At 36.6% G+C, this 18,446-nt stretch overlaps 1 protein-coding gene across 5 annotated transcripts in view; it reads left to right on the forward strand.

Annotated features, from left to right (window-relative positions):
* Window positions 1–18,446, forward strand: part of NALCN (sodium leak channel, non-selective) — a 224,209-nt gene that overhangs the window by 154,604 nt on the left and 51,159 nt on the right. For all 5 annotated transcript variants that reach the window (XR_013776097.1, XM_079319725.1, XM_079319724.1 and 2 more), the window contains 2 exons: window positions 10,156–10,292; window positions 12,180–12,321. Coding sequence is in view for 4 of the 5 variants with exons in the window: in XM_079319725.1 (XP_079175851.1) it covers window positions 10,156–10,292; window positions 12,180–12,321 (279 nt within the window). In the remaining variant the exon portion in view is untranslated. The remainder of the gene's footprint in view (window positions 1–10,155; window positions 10,293–12,179; window positions 12,322–18,446) is intronic.

Raw genomic sequence — 18,446 nt, forward strand, 5'->3', positions numbered from 1 at the left:
ACTAGGTGTCTTTGTGAAGAGTTTTCCTTTATATTCTCTAGAACTATATTACAGAAGAAAAATCCTGTGGCCTCTCTGAAGACCTTTGCCAAATGTGGCAATCCCAAACAAATCCAATTACATGGAGATCAGATCAAGTGTACAGCCACATGTGTATTTAGCTGAATACATTTAAGGAAACAAATGCATATGATAATGGTGTTTATAATAAAAGCACTTGGAAAAAAAATACAAAGGTATTGTGCATTGTGGTTGATGTTTGCTTGCTCCTGTGAATAAGAGCAAGAATAATGAACTCGTTAGCACATTTGGTACTTATTTAACTGGATTTTTAGGAATATTTATCTGGTGTCTCATCTGAATTGTGTTCCATGTTTCTAATTAAACAATCTTATCCTAACTACAGTAGGTCATCTTTTTGGTATTTGTAGAGATCATTTGTGTGTTAGAAGATAGTGCAATATTGGCCTGTGCCAGCAAAGTGTCCATTTATAGGAGTGTCCAAACACACTGTAGCACACCTAAAAAGAAGGAAACCCAGGTTTACATTGCCACAGCCAACAGAAACAAAATGCCATCTGCTGCACAAGCACCTACATCACAGTCTGTGACAAACATTTTTCAGCATCTACACAAAACTGCTTCCACCTCAGGCAGTACTCACAAATTCATGGATCATATAGGTTGGATTGAAAACTGGAATTAGATTCAAAGGTATGTGTCAAGGTTAAACCCCAGCCACACAATTGCTCTCTCACTATAAGGATCAGAAGAGTAAAAGTGAAAAAACTCATGGATTGAGATACAGACAGTTTAATAGGCAAAGCAAAATCCATATATGCAAGGAAAGCAAAATAAGGATTCATCCACTATTTCCCATGGGCAGACAGGTGTACAGACATGCCTAGGAAAGCCATTTTACTTCACGTGTAATGGTGGCTTGGGAAGAGAGACACCATCCTTCCCAACATCCCGCCATCCTTCTTCTTTCCCCAGCTTTATATACTGAGCAGGATTTATATACTGGTCTGGAATATCCATTTGGTCAGCTGGGGTCAGCTGCCAGCCTCTTGTGCATCCCCAGCTTCCTCGCTGGTGGAGTGGGGTGAGAGGCAGAAGAGGCCTTGATTCTGCTGAAATGCTGCAGAACAATAAGGGAAACATCCCTGTGTTGTCAGCACTGCTTGCAGCGAGAATGCAAAACAGCCCCGTGTCAGCCACTGCGAAGGAAACTAAATAGTGAGGCACGTTGGGTTTGCCTTCTGTCCCTTCCAGTTTAGGGGTGATTTACCTCATGTAACACCCCATAAAATGCATAGAGCAGCCTATACAAATCACATAGAATCAAAGTTTTGCATGTATGGGGAAAAATTTCAGGCTTTCTATGCTTAGGTACTAACTAAGAGGACCTAAGAGGTAAAGTTATCTTCCTTTGTTAAACTGTGGGCAGGGATATACACATTCTCTGCAGGTTGAGTCATTTATCCTCGTGACCTCTCTGCTCTTCAGTATTTCAAATACCTCTTGCTGTCTGTATCCTGATAGAAAGTCAAGATAGTGACTTCCTCAGTCAATCACAACCTGGTTCACTGAGTGTCTTCAGCTCTTTTTTACATAAATGGGAACTGCCTGTGCCTTTGAAAGTCTGCCTACAATTACAATTTCCCAGATTGGCTCTGGTTTCATGTGAACGTGGCGGGGCAGATGAAGATGTGTGTCTCAGCTACATTTAGATAAGGACCATTTGGAAAGCTACCTCCAGGAATCTTCCTTTGTGTAGAAACTAGAATAGGAAAGCATATATTAAGAGATCTGTATTGACTTGAAATGGTAATTTGTTTACTTCCCATGCAGAAGGACCCTTTCAGGTTGTAATGAATTTTACCCTGAATCTTGCAGATGAACACATTGTAACTAATCAATATTGAATAGTTACATTTGTGCAAGAGCAGAATTCATACATCTTGTACTTGTGTACACTTGAAAATATTTTAGTTGCTTGTTGTTCATCACATATATAGTTCATATGTAATAATGATACCTAATTTACATGAAGTCTCAAGAAGTTTCCCCTGGTGAAATGGAGCATGTAATACATTTTCTATTATAATGCATATTTTTTTGTAACTAACTAACCTTTGTATGGAAACAAAAATGTATCTGCTACTTTTACCAAGAGAAAAATAATGAATATGAAAATAATATTTTTCATATTTATTGAGCCATTTATATGTGAATTAGCTATTAAAAGGAGAGTTAGGCTGTTAACATTAAATTTATGTTCCATTTTCATTATCTATTTTAAACTATCCATCAAAATATGTACCTACCCCTGAACTGTTTTAAAATAAAGGTGTGGTTTATCTTATATAAGATAAATATTGGCAGCGTTAGGTCTAGGGTTTGAGTCTATGCTCTTAGAGGGCTTTTCCAATCTAAATGATTCTATAACTGTTTTATCTTCCTTACACTGGAGCATCTTCTCAAAGACAGTAAATTAGCCAATCTGAATCAAGAGAGAAAGCTGTCCAGGATGTGGTCTCTGTCCTTAAAGCTGCCAGCTGGCACAGCCTGACTTGTACGTACAGCAAAGTGATCTTCCTCTCCCAAAACTCCCTACCATTTAAAAGGAAGTGCCCATACTGCCTACAGGGAGTATGTCCAGTGGGGATCAGTGCCAGACTGTGCTCAGGCATGATCAGGGAGAGTGTTAGCTGGCCAAGGCAAAAAGCATGCAGTCATTCTTACTAACAGTATAACACCATGGGTGATCCTATTGCTGTTCTCAGGCCCATACCCCATACAGTGGTACAGCTGTAGCCTTACACTGCCCCTGTATTCAGTGAAGAAGTTGCCCTGAGGTGACAGTCCATCCTCCTTGTCTCACTTATGTGTTAGTATGGAATGAGCCAGTATCTGGAGATACCTTTTCCAGTTGGATATAAGTGCCTAGTTGATTGTACAGCTTACTTACTTCTTCAGCTTGCAGCTTAGATAAACGCTGTCATAGGTGCTGTGGCCTGGATTCATCCTGCCTAATATTGGGAGTCAGGCATCTGACTTAAGGAACATACTGGATTCAATTCCCTATTTAGGCAATGGGAAAATGTAAATATCTGAAATAAATAGCCAGCCCAAGATCTGAACTGAGCTCTACAAGTGTCTCTTCATCACTTTCGGCTATAAAAAAACTCATAGCTAAATTAATTTAGGTGGCTACTTCAGTTAAAAGGCAAGAAGGTTTAATCTGTTCTGATAAGTACATTCCTGGGACCTGATTATAAACTCTGACTACACGCAATCTTAGATTGCCCATTTACTTTGAATTGTATAATACTTGCCCCTGCAGAGGCAAAAATATTTGGAAAAAAGGGTAAAGTGTAAACCATGTAACAATTTTTGCCAGTCTGTAGTTGGTACAAAGTAACAGCTCTGAAAAATTTATCTTCTTTATCTCAGTTTATTACAGAGAAACTATGAAAATTTGGATTCCTGTCTTCTTTTAGATAAACAGACTGTATCTTAGCCAAATTTTGCTAGATAAGTTTTTCACTATTTGAATTGAAATCATATCTTGTCAGCAGCATTTCTTCCTGAAGAACTGATAGGAGCTACAATTATTGGAAGGAAGTGATTAAAAATCACACATTGTGAAATCTTACTCAATATCTGTTAAATTTGGAAGACTTAATGCAAAACTGAAGAAAAAGTTATCTAAATGAACAGCTAGGACACAGCAGTCACAGCACCAAACCATATGACACACAGCATATAAACCCTGTTACAGAGAGAAGTTGTTTATTAAAGAACAGATCTTCTGCTGATGAGAAATGCATGTAGTCTGGTTCCTCCATCTGTCAGGAACTTTCTCAGTTTATTTTATTCTTACATTATCAACAGTGCAGTCTCTACTCTGAATGCCAGCACCATTTTGATTGTAGCTTCTGGTCTATTTCACTGAAAGTTCCTCGTGCCAGTGCTGAACATGAAGCTCCAAAATCAATTTAGGTTCTGTTTAACCATACCTACATGGGAGAAATTTTTATTGCTTGCAACGTCCTCTTTCTTTAGGTGAACCCAAAGGGTAAAATTCACTACTGGTGCATCTAAGCAGTAAAAGAGGACAAGAGAGCAAGCTTAGACATTGAACCTTTGTCTGTGCATGCTGCAAAACTCTTCCTCACTGCTGGCTCTCTCCTGTACCTCCTGGTACTTTATTCCAGGCAATATTTTGATATGGTTCAAACAGTATTTTATTGAGAGACTGCTTTCAAAGAAAGAGGAGACAAAGCTCCACCAGGTTGGACTCCAAGACAAACAGTTCTGTATTGCTGTCCCACCTGCCACCAAACTGACTCTAAATTAGGCAATGCACAACCCAAATGTCATCTTGCAAAAGTTCTGTGCAGGGGAATTGCACACAAAAGCTCACATGTTGTTTCAGATGCCTTGAAGAATTGGAAAACTTGGGGAAAAATAACTGGTGTAATTATATCTCATGGCCACTACATAGGGCCTAGAAGAACCAAGAGGTGAATATTATGGCTTGAAGTCACCATGTGCCATGTGAATTTAGGCAAGGAGTTAGATTTTTGTTAGTCTTTTATATAGCACTGTAGGCATACTAATAAGATCTACACTTCATAAATATTTCTTTTTAAGACTGCGAGTGTAAGTTTAACCCAAATTCTATTTATCCAATATATTCAATTTTTGACACATAATTTCCAGGTTGATTTTACCTTCCTTTTATTTCATGGTGCAGCGTGCTCAAACAAAATCAACATTTTTCTTCATTGTAAATGAAATTGCAGGTGTAAATAATAGTAACTGAACATTTGATGTGTGTTGAATTTTAATCAAATGCAGGTACAAAAATGGTGTTACAATTTGATGCCAAATTTGAGTGTGTGGTGTGACAGCTTACCCATATGCATATTTTTCTTTAATATAGCTCATTTATGTCTACAAATCTGCCAGGGTTTCAGAATAACAGAAAGGAGAAAAAAAAAACTCCTTTAATCTGCCTTTCTGATTTTCAGTTTCTAATAAATATCATTTAATGCTAATTGCCTGGGTTTTATTCAAAGCTCCTTTTGACAAGACAAAGATGATAGTAAATCTGAGAACTAATAAATTAAAAATTCTGCAAAGCTGTTGTTTGGGTGCTGATATCAGTTTGTAATGTCTTTCATCCACATGCACAATTTTGCTCAAAGTGTTTGGTGTTGGAGTGCATGGTATCCTGCTAACCATGCAATGTAGATACCGTATTGTCATTTTATTCTTCAAATACAGCCCCTAAAGAAGATTTGCAGTGAAAAATGTTGATATTTAGCAGTGCACTGTAATGTACCAAACAATATTAATTTAAAATCATCTTCTAGTGAGACCTCCTGAACTTTGGCAAAAGGTTTGAACTTTTCAGTCACCATGAAATTATTCTGGGCAGCTGGCCAGTTCCTAAATAGGTTGTGTGGACATCAGTGGCAAAGCTTTTAATTTGGAATGATTCATTCAGCCTGTCAACTAGAACAAAAGAGTTAGAGCACTGCTGTATATTTTTTATTAAATCATGTGATTTCATTGAAATACCTACAGAGTGTTTAAGTGAATTTCACATACACTTGCCTCATAAACCATATGAAAACTGCATCTGCATCTTTCACTCTTTCAGTTTTGGACATTACTGGCTCGTATTCCATGATCAGAACTAAATGAATAGAGAACAAAACAAAAAATTAGAGTGGGTAGGTCTTACCCTACCCATGATGGTTAGGGTTAATTCTGTATCTCCTTTAACATGTTCACACCAAAGTGTTGATGTCTTAGAAACTCATTGACTGTTAAATTTGAGCTCTTGATTTGTTTTGGCAAGATCAACACTTTTGAGGTTGTTTCTGTCCCTGAATGCAAATTGGTGGTATTATGAGATACTCATGTTAGTTTGCCCTTTGAACTGTTCAAGTGATCTTGGTCATATTACCAGACCCTGGAGCACTTCCACCTTTCAGGCTGTCAGCTTCCTCCTGAGAAAACCATGAGAGTTCTGCATGTGCAGACACTTCTCACATCCTGCTTCCACAGGAGAGGATGTCAGCTGGAGGGCAGGTGTGACACTGCCTTGCATTCACCTGAACATCTGAAATGCACTGTGCCATGTCTCTTCTGCCAAACACAGGGAGAAATTATGGAAATGCAGCTCTCCTAATCAGCTCCTGATGATTGTCTCATTCCAATTCTCTAGTGATTTTTCAGCAACTCTGCTATTAAAGGAATTGTGGTATGCACTTTAAAAGAACTCACTACTTTCACCCTGACCACATTTACAGTGATTACTATTTGGGTGACCCTTTTTCTCATGCACAGTCATTACCTGCTGTCTCCTTTATTGTGCCCTGCCTTTCACAGTCGTCCACTTTCCACCATTCATCCTACTGTGTGTATTTAGGACAAGCACTTACAGGTTCTCCTCATTTCTAAGGGCCCAGATCTTAATTATACTAAAGGTGATTTTGGCAATCACATTTTTGTAAGGAAGGCTTGAAGTCAAAAATAAATTTACAACTGAAGTAGTAGCAATAAGTAGTGTGGTTGAGACTATACCACATAACACCTGTGTCATTGGAGAGAATTGGTACAATAAAGCAGTGCCTGCTGCCACCCCATTCACAGTGTGTGTGATCAGAAGGGTTTTCCTCAGAACAGATTCAGTCTCACACTGGACTACTGTCCCATCACACATGGAGTTCAAAGCCATCCTAAGGACCTGCCATTGCTTGTGATCCATAAGCCCCAACTGCATTTTTGTGTAACCGAGGTGGAGCCCGTGGTTTTGTTTCCTAAAAGAAGAATCTGGTTTGCTTGCCAACACAGCACATGAACTGAACCAGAAGGCAATAACTGCTGGTAATTCAGACTTCAAACTGCTCCAAACCAAATGGAGACATGGCCGTAATGCCTTTCTGTGAGAAAATGATCACACAAACATCCTCTTCACCTGTAGCTCTGCCTTTCTCACAGCTGTCTTTTGGATAGAACTAAGAAAATTATATGAACAGATCAGGGAGACCTTGGTGTTCAGGGACCTGTAAGTATTATTCAAACAACCACAGGAATCCCAAATTAAAATATCCTCTGTGATATTACTCACCATCTGGGTGCTATTTGAAAAAGTTCATCTGATATGTGTTCAGAGTAGTACTGTATGTGTTGTGTCGCTAAATCTGCTCCTGTAAACTCAAGCAGCATGTAAGTAGTGAGATAGATAAAAATTTCTTCAGAGGCCTATTAATGTTTTTACCATCCACAAGAGAATTTAGCCAGGCCAGACTGACAAAATATTGTTGAATATTCCCAGTAAGCTCGTGGGCTGCAGATGGAGGGCTATGCAGAACAAGTCAGTCCAGTATGCATTTCCTTTTCAATAGTAAGAGTAATAAATAAAACCTAAAAATCATAGAGAAAAATGTCCAGATATTTTATTTGAGTTTATTTGAGTCTAGCTGTTTCTAGAAACATTCTGCACCATGACAGCCCCATTTCAAATAATCCTGTACCTTTAAAAATATATGTTAGGCAAGTGTTAGAGAAAGTTGAAATATAAAGGTTCAAAGCAGCAATACAAAACAGGATGTGTGTCATGTGGAGAAACAATTACACCCTAAGTGCACGGAGAAGAACTCAGGGAAGCTAAATGCCTCACAGTCCCCAATATGTAATATTATCACAGCATGAGTAATTGGAGATATTCTATAGAACTGCCTTGACTTTAGGTTGTTTTAAAGCCTATCTTAAATCATTCTCCTATCCCCTTCTTTACCTTTTGAACTATACAGTTTTCTGCTTTCAGACCCTCCCTGCTCTGTTCTGCACTAAGCCTTCAGATAACATTGCAGTGCTCTCTTTTGTTATACACTGACTCATGAAAACAGGAGTTCATAGCTGTAAGTGACATTGTCTGTACCAAAAATATGCATATTTGTGCAATGTTTTCTTATTGAAAAACAAGTGTCAGAAACTGGAAACCTTTTTTAACTCTAAAAACAATCCCTTCCCAAAGCTTTAAACAGTACAATGTTGCAGAAAAGCCCTGTTAGATTATCCAATTAATTTCCTTTTCAGTGAGCGATTTCTTTTGGCACTACTCTGACATTTCAGGGGTTCTGACTAGTCTGATTTTGAAATGATGAGACACTTCCCTCTGGAGATCTCTCTGAACACTCAGAGATTTCCTCATAAAGCTAGTAATCTTTATTCTTATCCTAGAAATTATTTTTCTGATTTTCATTCTCTCATTCCTTTATTTGGTGTACACTATTGTATCCTTGAAATAATTTGTTTGCAAATATTTCTTTCATAAATTTCCTTCATCTCCCCTGCTCTTACTTTATTATCAGTTATGGTAAATGGGAAATAAATATTTGCACCCTTCATTCTTTCTCTTCCTTTTTCTCCCTTGTCCCAATTGGTTTACACAGCCCTCCCCTGGTTTCATGGCTCTCTTCAGCACTATTTTGTCTTGTCAGTGAGAAAATAGTAAAATGGCATTTAGATATTTTCTCTTCAATGCAGCACAGAGAGGAACTGGGAACTTCTGTGTCATTTTTCATACCTCTGTAATATCTAACCAATAGAGCTTGGCTGTGAACATAACCTTTGGATGGTAATGCAATTGGTGCCCAAATTGGCCTTTTGATGCTATATTCAGGCCCAAGTTCTTGTTTAGTTTCTACTCTTTATCTAGTATTTTTTCAGTCTCTTATTTCTTGCCACCGTTTCTAAATGTATCCTTTTTCTTGTCCAGTGTGGTATTTCCAACTCCTCACATTTTAATATCATGTGCACTAATGTCATCGTTTTTTCCTTTTAAGGATCATTAATAAAGCAATGAAACAGGACTGGACACAATACAGATTTATGCAACATTTCCATTTAATTCTGAATCAGCTTTACCATTAATCATTAGTATTTGTTTGTACCTCTTCAGTTTTCTTCAGTTTTCAGTCCACGTGACATCTTCTATCCAACCAAATATGAATTGATTTTCAGTTTAAGCTGTCCTGTGTCTGGAAGTGGTGATGTTGCTGATAGCATGGCAGTGCAGCAGGGCAGTTCTTCTATAGCATGCTGAGGGTGCATGCATTTCACTAGGCAGGGCAAATAAGAGTTAAAGCTTTGTTTGAATTCCTGGGCAATTGCCCCTGGTAAAAGTCTGCAGCTGATGTCTGTCAGCAGTATTCCCTTCAGGTGCTGATAGTGAAAATGTCTTTTAAAATTTAAGCTTCTAATCCTTTGCTTGCAAGCAGGGGTGAAAAGAAGAATTGAAATTTCAGTTGGATGCTTGCTGAAATAGCATACAATGCACATACAGTTCAAAATAAAATATGAAAATTAATTTCACTGCTTCTTTTATACTTCGTCTTTTATTGCAATAACACACCTAAATTACTACATAAGGTAATCAGTATTCAGGAATCATATCTTTATATCATATCTGTTTATCTTATATCATTTACTTAGCCATCACCTGTCCACATAGATAGAGGTATCTGCCTTTTCTGTATTTGGATGGGTGTATTCCTTTGAATGACTGCTTGTGGATAATTATAAATGCATAGCCAAGTATGTTGATGTAGATGGATTCTTTTGAGTCCATTGTCATTACTCAAAATACTTATCTAAATGTAGTTGTCCTGTTAATTTGTGTTCTGGGAGATGGATTATCTTAAAATTCCTGCTTTTTAAAGTCTGTGTTGTCTTAGAGGATCAAAAAGCTGTCACCATATATAGGAAGATGTGCCTAATAAGAAAAGATCATGGGTGTTAATTTAATTAAAGTGTTAGAATCTATGAGGAAAATATAGAAATAAGCATATTAAATAGGACACAAATATGCTTTGTATTTTAAAATTAAAATTATTAGCAATCCTCCCATTTTATGCCTTTCAGTTAAAGGCATGGTATTGTTAGGCATCTGTAATCTTCTAGCACAAGCCATTAACTCGTATCAAATTTACCTTCTGTGGGTCTTTGCTGCCATCTTCTGTTTCTCTAGATGATTGCCATTGTTATTATTTTAATTCTAAAAAATGAGTGGGATATTACAGAGCAAAATTTCCTTTTCTGTTATTTTTTTTATTTCTTTGTTTTCAGCTAAAGCAAAGTGAAGCTAATGCAGATACAAAGGAGAAGCTTCCCTTGCGTCTACGCATCTTTGAAAAATTTCCGAACAGGCCACAAATGGTGAAAATCTCAAAGCTTCCTTCAGATTTCACAGTTCCAAAAATAAGGTATTGAAATACTGTCTTTGCTAGCATGCTATAAACTTTTCTGGGGCCACATAACATGCAAAATATTTAACTTATTTTTTTCTTGTGTGTTAGGCAGATAGTTCAAAATAAGAAATGAAACAGAATTAACATAAGCGTTCAAAAGATGTGGCATTTTTGGGTATACTTCATTTCTTTCCTTTGGGGAAGAGCAGTCCTGGCATTCCTTATACTTTATTCATGAAAGCAGCTAGATTGATCAGAACTGACACAACTACAATGTAATAAAAAAGTATGTTGGTTCTCTTTTATTTGAATTTTAGTTTCTTGGCTCTTAGAGACAACTAGCAGTCTAATGGATTCTCCTGTAGGTTTTTAAAGCTAGGGTGATCTGGCAGCAAGCCATTAGAGAGGATGAAACAGATCATCTAATACCAGTTAGCCTGTGATGGTCTTGTCCCATATTTATATTTGCATAGTTACCACCTATGAAACTTACCTTAACTACAGATCAGATGCCCACTGATCATTTTTATGGAACCGGTGAAGCACTGGAACATGTTGCCCAGAGAAGTTATAGATGCTCCATTCCTGGAGCATCAAGGCCAGGCTGGCTGGAGCTCTGAACAACCTGGTCAAGAGGAAGGTGGTCCCTGCTCATGGCAGGCAGGATGGAACAAGATGATCTCTAAGATCCCTTCCAACCCAAACCATTCTATGCATCTGTGACCATCAGTTAGAGTACAGTTATTTTTCCTTGGTGTCAAAAAAATCTGACAGAAATCCAAGGGCTGTTCTAGTATATACAGGCTGCAAAGTCTGCTGAAGTGGCACAAGCTGACTGAACAGATCCTCTCCATGTCCATTTCAATATCCTTAACAAGCACAGAAGAGAGGATGGTGCCAGAAGAGAGGATGATGTGAAAGATTGCTGCCATTGTTACATTTCTTTCTATTAAATTCACAAGGAAGCCAAGTCAACTGGTTTTGACTGTTACTGTACCTTAGCTGAATGAAAGGAATAATGCTGGTCACAAGGGTCAGGAAAAACAACCTTCCAAACCTCATGGAAACAATCACAGATGTTTTACCTCTAGTATCAAAGTACTGTTTGGTTATATATGGAAGGTGTTCTTAGTCTTTTTGGTATTTCTTTCTAGTTGTGTTTTTCTCAGCATATTCTGTACTCACTCATTATCCTAGTAACTACTAAAACAGACTTCAAACTAGCAGATCATATCTTTAAATCTGAAGCCATTGTACTATGTAGAAATATCTCTCCAGAGAAAAATTAGTTTTGACATAGTTTACACTGAAAAGAGGCAACTCTACTGAACTTAAAATATGGCAAGATGAATGTATAGTTGTTGTAAACAGAAACGCTTCTGCTTTTTAAACATGGCATATGTGAGGCACAGAATTGCTGAAGTGCCTTAATACTGACATTCAAAGCAGTTATATGAACAGATGTTGTTTGAAATCTTCAAGAAAGGATTTCATGCAGAGAGTATGTTTCCTTTGGATTATATCAGCATTTGATTTACATTGAAGTAGCAACTTGCTATTTAATGAGCTCAAAAGAGCTGAAAACTGCAAAAGGCACTTTAAATATTTAGCACTATAATTGGTAACTAAATAAATAATTAAATAAATAATAAAAGCTATTTTGTTTAATCTACATGCAAGAGATCCAGCTCTCAATTCAGTTATGGATTTCTTTAATAAATGAATTCAAGTGTTATCAGTTGTTCTGGCACTCAGTTAATTTATACATCTATACTCTTGTACAACTTTTTCTCAGGAATTTATCAATCTCAGCAGTAATGGATTATGATGTGTCGTAAGGAAAAGCAAATGTTAACTCTTCTTGGGGTTTTAACTTGTCAATATCCTCTATTTGTTCACCAGGGAAAGTTTTATGAAGCAGTTCATTGACCGCCAGCAGCAAGATACCAGCTGTTTGCTGCGAAGACTTCCTTCGGCATCTTCTTCCTCATGTGACCACTCTAAAAGATCAGCAATTGAAGAAAACAAATATATTGATCTAAAGGTAAATCAAGAGTATAGACTAGTACATATCTTGTCTAGAGTATTGTGAGAAAAGGCATCAGATTATTCAGTTGACAAACTACGTAAAAAGTGAATAAGAGCTAGGATGATTGAACATAGGCTAAAATGTTTAATTCAGCCTAAAACAGACATCATAGCAGATCCTCTTTTGGTTGAAATTTTCCCATATCCTTTGAATTCAAAATTCAAGGATTTGATACTTTATTTTTTTAATGCATGCATCATCTGAAGCCATTTTTTGGAAATGGTTTTACTGTTAATCACTGAGAAGCTAGTGGAAAATTAAAGTTGCTGAATATCACACTGAAGTTTTGAGTGCCTTGATACTATTGCAACCTTGAAAACACACTTCACTGAAGGATGTGTGAAGGAAGTGTGAAGGGAGGAATTGAGCCTAAATGTCATCTGCTTTAACAAGCAGAGCAGAAAAAATTGGACAAGTTATTAAGATCTCCACGTAATAAGTGAAGATGAGTAAAAATTTAAAAATTATCCTAATTATTTAGAGGATATTACCTGGCTGCAAGCCTGTGAATCACTTAAAAACAGACCCTTAACAGATATATTTAATACCCATTGTGCTAAAAGCTGCTAGTGTCCCATGGATGGTTGGATTTGAAAAATACTAGCGTTACTTGGAATGATGATCATGACGATGATGATGATGTAGCAGCATAAATAAATGTGTGTGACTTCTGACACCTTATAAAAATAAAGGGGAGGGAAAAAATGTTCATGTGCATCATGGAAGGTAGTGGTTTCTCAGGTTTTTAGTGGTATCTACATGGATATCAGTCCTTGATCACTTGTGATATTGCATCATTTAGTGACATTTTTATAGACAAAAGAAAATTGTTTTCAGTATTGTCATGTTACAGTATTGTTTCAGTATTGTTCATTGTTGAATCCTCTTTGAATATTAACATCTATGTTTTTTAAATATATTTTAAGTTTCAGAATTACAGACAAGAAAACAAAAGAATCTATGCTTTACTATCATATAGTATAACTGGCTTTCCCTGTGTATGTTTGCTGCCATTACCCAGGGCAGCATTCATAAAGGCAGAGTTGCAGAGCTGGGAGGCGGAACTGGGAGAGTTGGGAAAATCATTCCTCTTCTGGTGATAATGAAAATAGACAATTTGTGAACTAGTGTTAATTGCCATCCCTACTTCTATGCAAGAGTCCATTCTTGTGGCTGATACATTCTATGGTATCTAAAGCTGAGCAGCATGACCTGGGAGGGAGGACTGTGGCAAAATATGGCATATCAGGCCAAGAAAGCTATGGGAAGGAGTCAAGCCTAAATGGACATCATCTGCTTTAACAAGCACAGCAGGAAAACTGGATAAGTTATTAAATGATGAGCCTAGGGGCTATCAGAACTGTGCCAAATATCACTAATAATGGATCTCAAACACTGTGCCAGGGTAATCAGAATACATTTCTACCATGTAATGAAGAGATGAACAAAGACCTTAAAGCTGTCTCAGCCACACAGGTAAGTCCACAGTATGCAATTCAGAGCTGTGCAGTGGCTCAGTAGATCTGTTTACATGAATATAATTTAGGTATATTAAATCCATCTTAATTCCTTTTGCTTGCTGTTTACAAAAGCGAATTGTTACTGTGTTTGAAGACAGATGAATACATGGCACAGTTTCATCAGTGAAATCTTGCAATATGAAAACAGAATGCTGCATTCTTTTCAAAATTTTGCTTCCCTTCAAAAGCAAATATGCATTATCTGACTTTAATTTTTGAATTTAAATAAACATTTGCAAATTGGTTTTGCACTATTCAACCTGCTTTAAGCACATACTTTAGGATCCCAATGCCTCAAGGGTAGAAACAATGATGAGTAATATTTCTGACAAATGCAGCTTAACACAAGGTATTTGCACATTCCTATTAAGAGGAAAAAGCACTAAGAAGGATTTTTGAAAGTAATTGCTCTATCTTTCTATAGTTACAGTTGCCAAGGCAACTTCACTTTTGTATGAACAAATCTTCTTAAAAATATCCTTAAAACAAGCTTGGAATGACTGGTTGTGCTTAAGTATTAACCTTATATACATATTTTACCTTTCTTTGTAAAAAAGAAACATGACAAAACATTTTACTAATCTCAGTGCCTGGCAGGATGCCTTCTCACTGCTCCTGTTAGTAGTGGGATGGCTTCAGAAACTTTTCACATGCTTTTGCATTGTAGTTGATGCAAAAAGGAAATGGAATTAAAAGGTAGAATCAAAAGGTGAGGCTGGTAGATCTAACTCTGTCCTTCCTTTGTGGCAGCTGAACTGTGACTAGTCCCACAAGTTACTCCTAGACATAAGTTAGTAACTCCGTATTCCACACCTGCTGAATTGATAGGAAGTCCTTACATTCTCCTATTTTTCCCTTATTTCCACTTCAGCAATATCCTTTTTTTCTTTCTCTAAAAATCTGCCACTACATGGTTTTGTGTTCAGAATCAATCTATCCCATAATTTGTGATGATCAATAAAGCAGATTTTTTTATATGTTCTCTTATAGAATGAATTTAGTTAGTGTTTTCGGTATTGTAATTATTATAATTACCCACTTCCTTTAAAAGTTGTTTTATAGTATGAAGGGGGAGTTGATTTTCAATGCATTCTTCCTTTTGTTTTTTGGGGTTTTTTTTGAGTATTCTACCTTCTTGAAAGAATTGGAAAAACATTATTTTTTGGTGTAAATCACCAAAATCATGGCTACAATCCATTTGATATTATTTTCATCTATGCCAAATCAAAATAACAGCTTTGAAAAGACAGTTTTCTCTGATATACTTTTTTTTTTTTTCTTGTCAAGTCTGTGGCTTCCATCAATTGTTCTAACTCTTCCAAATTTTTAAATTGTTATAGAAGTTATAAACTAACAAAACACTATAGAAAAATCACTTTTAGATAACTAAATGCCCTTTACATTTTGTATGTCCCCTAAGAGTTCTCTGTTAGTGTGTGGAGTCTGAGTAGGTGTGTGGATACAGATTGTACCATGTCCTTCCTTCTACATCTAATGCCAGCAACACCTGGGCTCTCCCACATACAGATGGTTGATAGGCAGCTTAGCCTGTGCTTTGTTTGAGTTGTTCATTATTATCTGTAACATCTTGTGTGTAAACAATGGGCTTCTCTGACATTCTCTGAACATTACAGTGCTGGAAATGCAGGATGATCACTTTTTGCTCTCCACTTGAGGTCCTGCAGAACAAATTTACTTAAACTCAGTGATCTTGCCACAGACATACGCCCCTGTGTGCTGATCTAGTCTGTCCTGATGTGGTCTGCAGGTCCTGAGTTGTAGTAGAAAGCACTGTGAAGGTATTTTCTGGTGAAAGATTTCTTGGAAAAAGTACAAGATTATAAGAGGGATTCAGGGTATCAAATGTACATTGTAGATGAGGGAAAAGGGGAGTTTTAGGGACAGAGAGGAGAGTGTTCTTTTATGCTTCTACACTTGTATGAAAATTATTCACAGTATGCTGGGAATTTCCTTAGATAAATAATGTTTCAGAAGAGCAGCCAGAAGAACTGGATGAAGTGTGGAAACATAATTTTAGTGTGTTGGGTGGATGAGAAGAAAGGAAGTTGGCAGAAAATAAGGACATCTCAGTGGCTTTCACATCGCCTGAGGTACAGTTGCAGCAAGTTTCAAGGGGACAAAGAGTTAAATTAATGTGAGATTTACAACAAATCAGGTATGCAGTGAATTCATCTGAGTTAGTTGTAGAGCATTGACTTTGCCTTCTCAACCTCAAGACTGGAATCAGAGGGGCACAAAAATCCTTCAAAGTGCTTTTCTAAGAGACATTCAACTTTCAGCAAACCTTGCAGAAAATTATTGTGAGATAGACACTTCTGAACTGGTTGTTTATCCTTGGCCTTACAACACATCACATGGCTGTTAAACTAAAGCTCAAAATAATAGACAGACTCATGAGATGAACTCTGAAAATGCTTATAGTTCAATATGTACAGATAACCCATGTGCATGTTTACAGCAGTGGCAAAGCAGGAGTGAATTACAAAAGAAAGCACAAGAGCATTTAATATATCCATTTATTTTATACTTCAGACTTGGAGCATCTCCCACTTAATTGAAAGAATATAATCAAGTGCTGCTTTACTTCTCCATTTGTAAGATTAATTGGGTAGTAACAAACATATTTTCTCTTTTCTCTCCTTTCTGTCATCCTGTTTCTTTTCTGATTCCTTTCACATGTATGAGTTTTGGTTCTAGTTCTGCAAGCAGTGCAGTTAGTAGCCATTCCTTTGTCTGGTGGGAGCTAGATACAGCTTTAAGATCTAGCTCCTGGGAAAGCTTGACCTCCCACACCATCTGGCTCTCCCATGGATTTCCTGCTTACAGCAGAATGTACCTTTGTAGGGAGGTTGTGGTCAGGAAGTGAGAGCTGATCTCAGAGGTAGCCAGAATCGTTATCATGGAGGACTGTGAATATTCAGCAGCAGACCTCATGTTGGAATCTGTTTAACATATTTGATTAATATCATAGATACTGCTTTTATGAACTGCTGAGACATGCCACCTCATCTTGATGTTTTTATTTAATCTGGATATATATTCTATGTTGGGGTTTTTTTCTGATTTTGCTCAGCTTCTTTAATTATTCTTTTTCTTGAGAGATAAAAAAAAAAACAACAAACAATCTTCTGAGGGTATTTCAAAAGGACTTTTCCTTTCAGAAAGTATTTGTAATGGCAAAAGCTGAAATAACCTCTCAGGTTTTCTAAGGCATATATTTTAGTATGGAAGACAGAGTGTTCCAAGATACCTTTCAGAAAACCATCAGGCATGAAGACATGCTCATATACTTTATTTGTGCTTTTTTCCTTAAAACTAAGGATAGAATATTTATTCATAAATTAAAATTTCCAGAATTTCTGTTTCTTACTGTAATAGACTTATGCCCCAAGTTAAACAATGTCTCTGAACTTTACTTTGGCCATTCAGTTGGGCAAAGCAGAATTTTAGCAAAAAAGATACAATAGTATTGTGTTCTTGATTATGCTTTTCTGTAAGTAATTTGAAAGAATTTTATGACTTTAATTTTGAATATAGAAGAAACTAATGAAGTGCAATTGCACATGTATTCCAAGTAGAAAAGATTATTTTTAAATACTACATTTTTTCTGAAGTAATTTTTGCAAAATTTTGTGCATATCAACAAAAATCATTCAAACTTTTTCTTCATGTTCTTAATTAGTCTGAATTGAATTCAGTCCTACAATTTTGGTCTCCACATACCACTTGTTAATTAAGCACAACCAAGTGCTTCAAGTCTTACCTATTTATATCATTCACAGGATAATGCCAAAATCTATCTTGTTCAGAAAAGCCATTAAAACAATGTATCTGCTGGAATGATAATGGCTTATGGATTCAGCATTTTCTTACTCATTACAGTCATGATTCTCAAAGATGATTTTTGTTCTGTGTCCTCATCAGTTCTTTCTTATGAAGTTATATACATGAATACAGTGATGTATTTCAGGTTTACTGAAAATCAGCTGATCTCTTTGTCTCTTTTGCATTTTAAAGATGTTCTTGTTTTCATATAAAATGGATATATAAAAATGTCCCTGTGTTAAAATAACCAAATTATAGATTTCTTTCTCATTTGAGCTGGTCAAGTTTTACTTCTCTGACCATATTTGCCTTCAGAGTGCAGAAGATAAAACTGCTATAGTAGCAAGACTGTCCTGTTGTGGTCTGTCTCTGACTTGTGATGATTTTAAATTTTCTGTCACTCTTGCCTCTGCATAGTATATTCAAAAGTCTGCCTGAAAAAATGCCAATTTTAAATTACATTTTGAGTGAAAGGAGGCCAGGGACTAGATATTTGTCATTTTTTAAAAGAGCCATAATTCAGGACTTCCTTCTAGCTTTTGCTTTCTATTTTATCAGTTTTACACTAAAATATTTGTGTTTGATGCAAAGGCTGTGAAGATGTATTAAAATACAAAGGTACAATTGTACTTCTCTTTTTTTTCTTCAATCAAACGAAATGCAAACAAGACAAAAGTTTTAATGCAATTGTACTTTAACAAAGAGCACACATTA

The sequence above is a fragment of the Erithacus rubecula genome (genome assembly GCF_903797595.1).
Source record: "Erithacus rubecula genome assembly, chromosome: 1".
In the NCBI taxonomy this organism is placed as follows: domain Eukaryota; kingdom Metazoa; phylum Chordata; class Aves; order Passeriformes; family Muscicapidae; genus Erithacus; species Erithacus rubecula.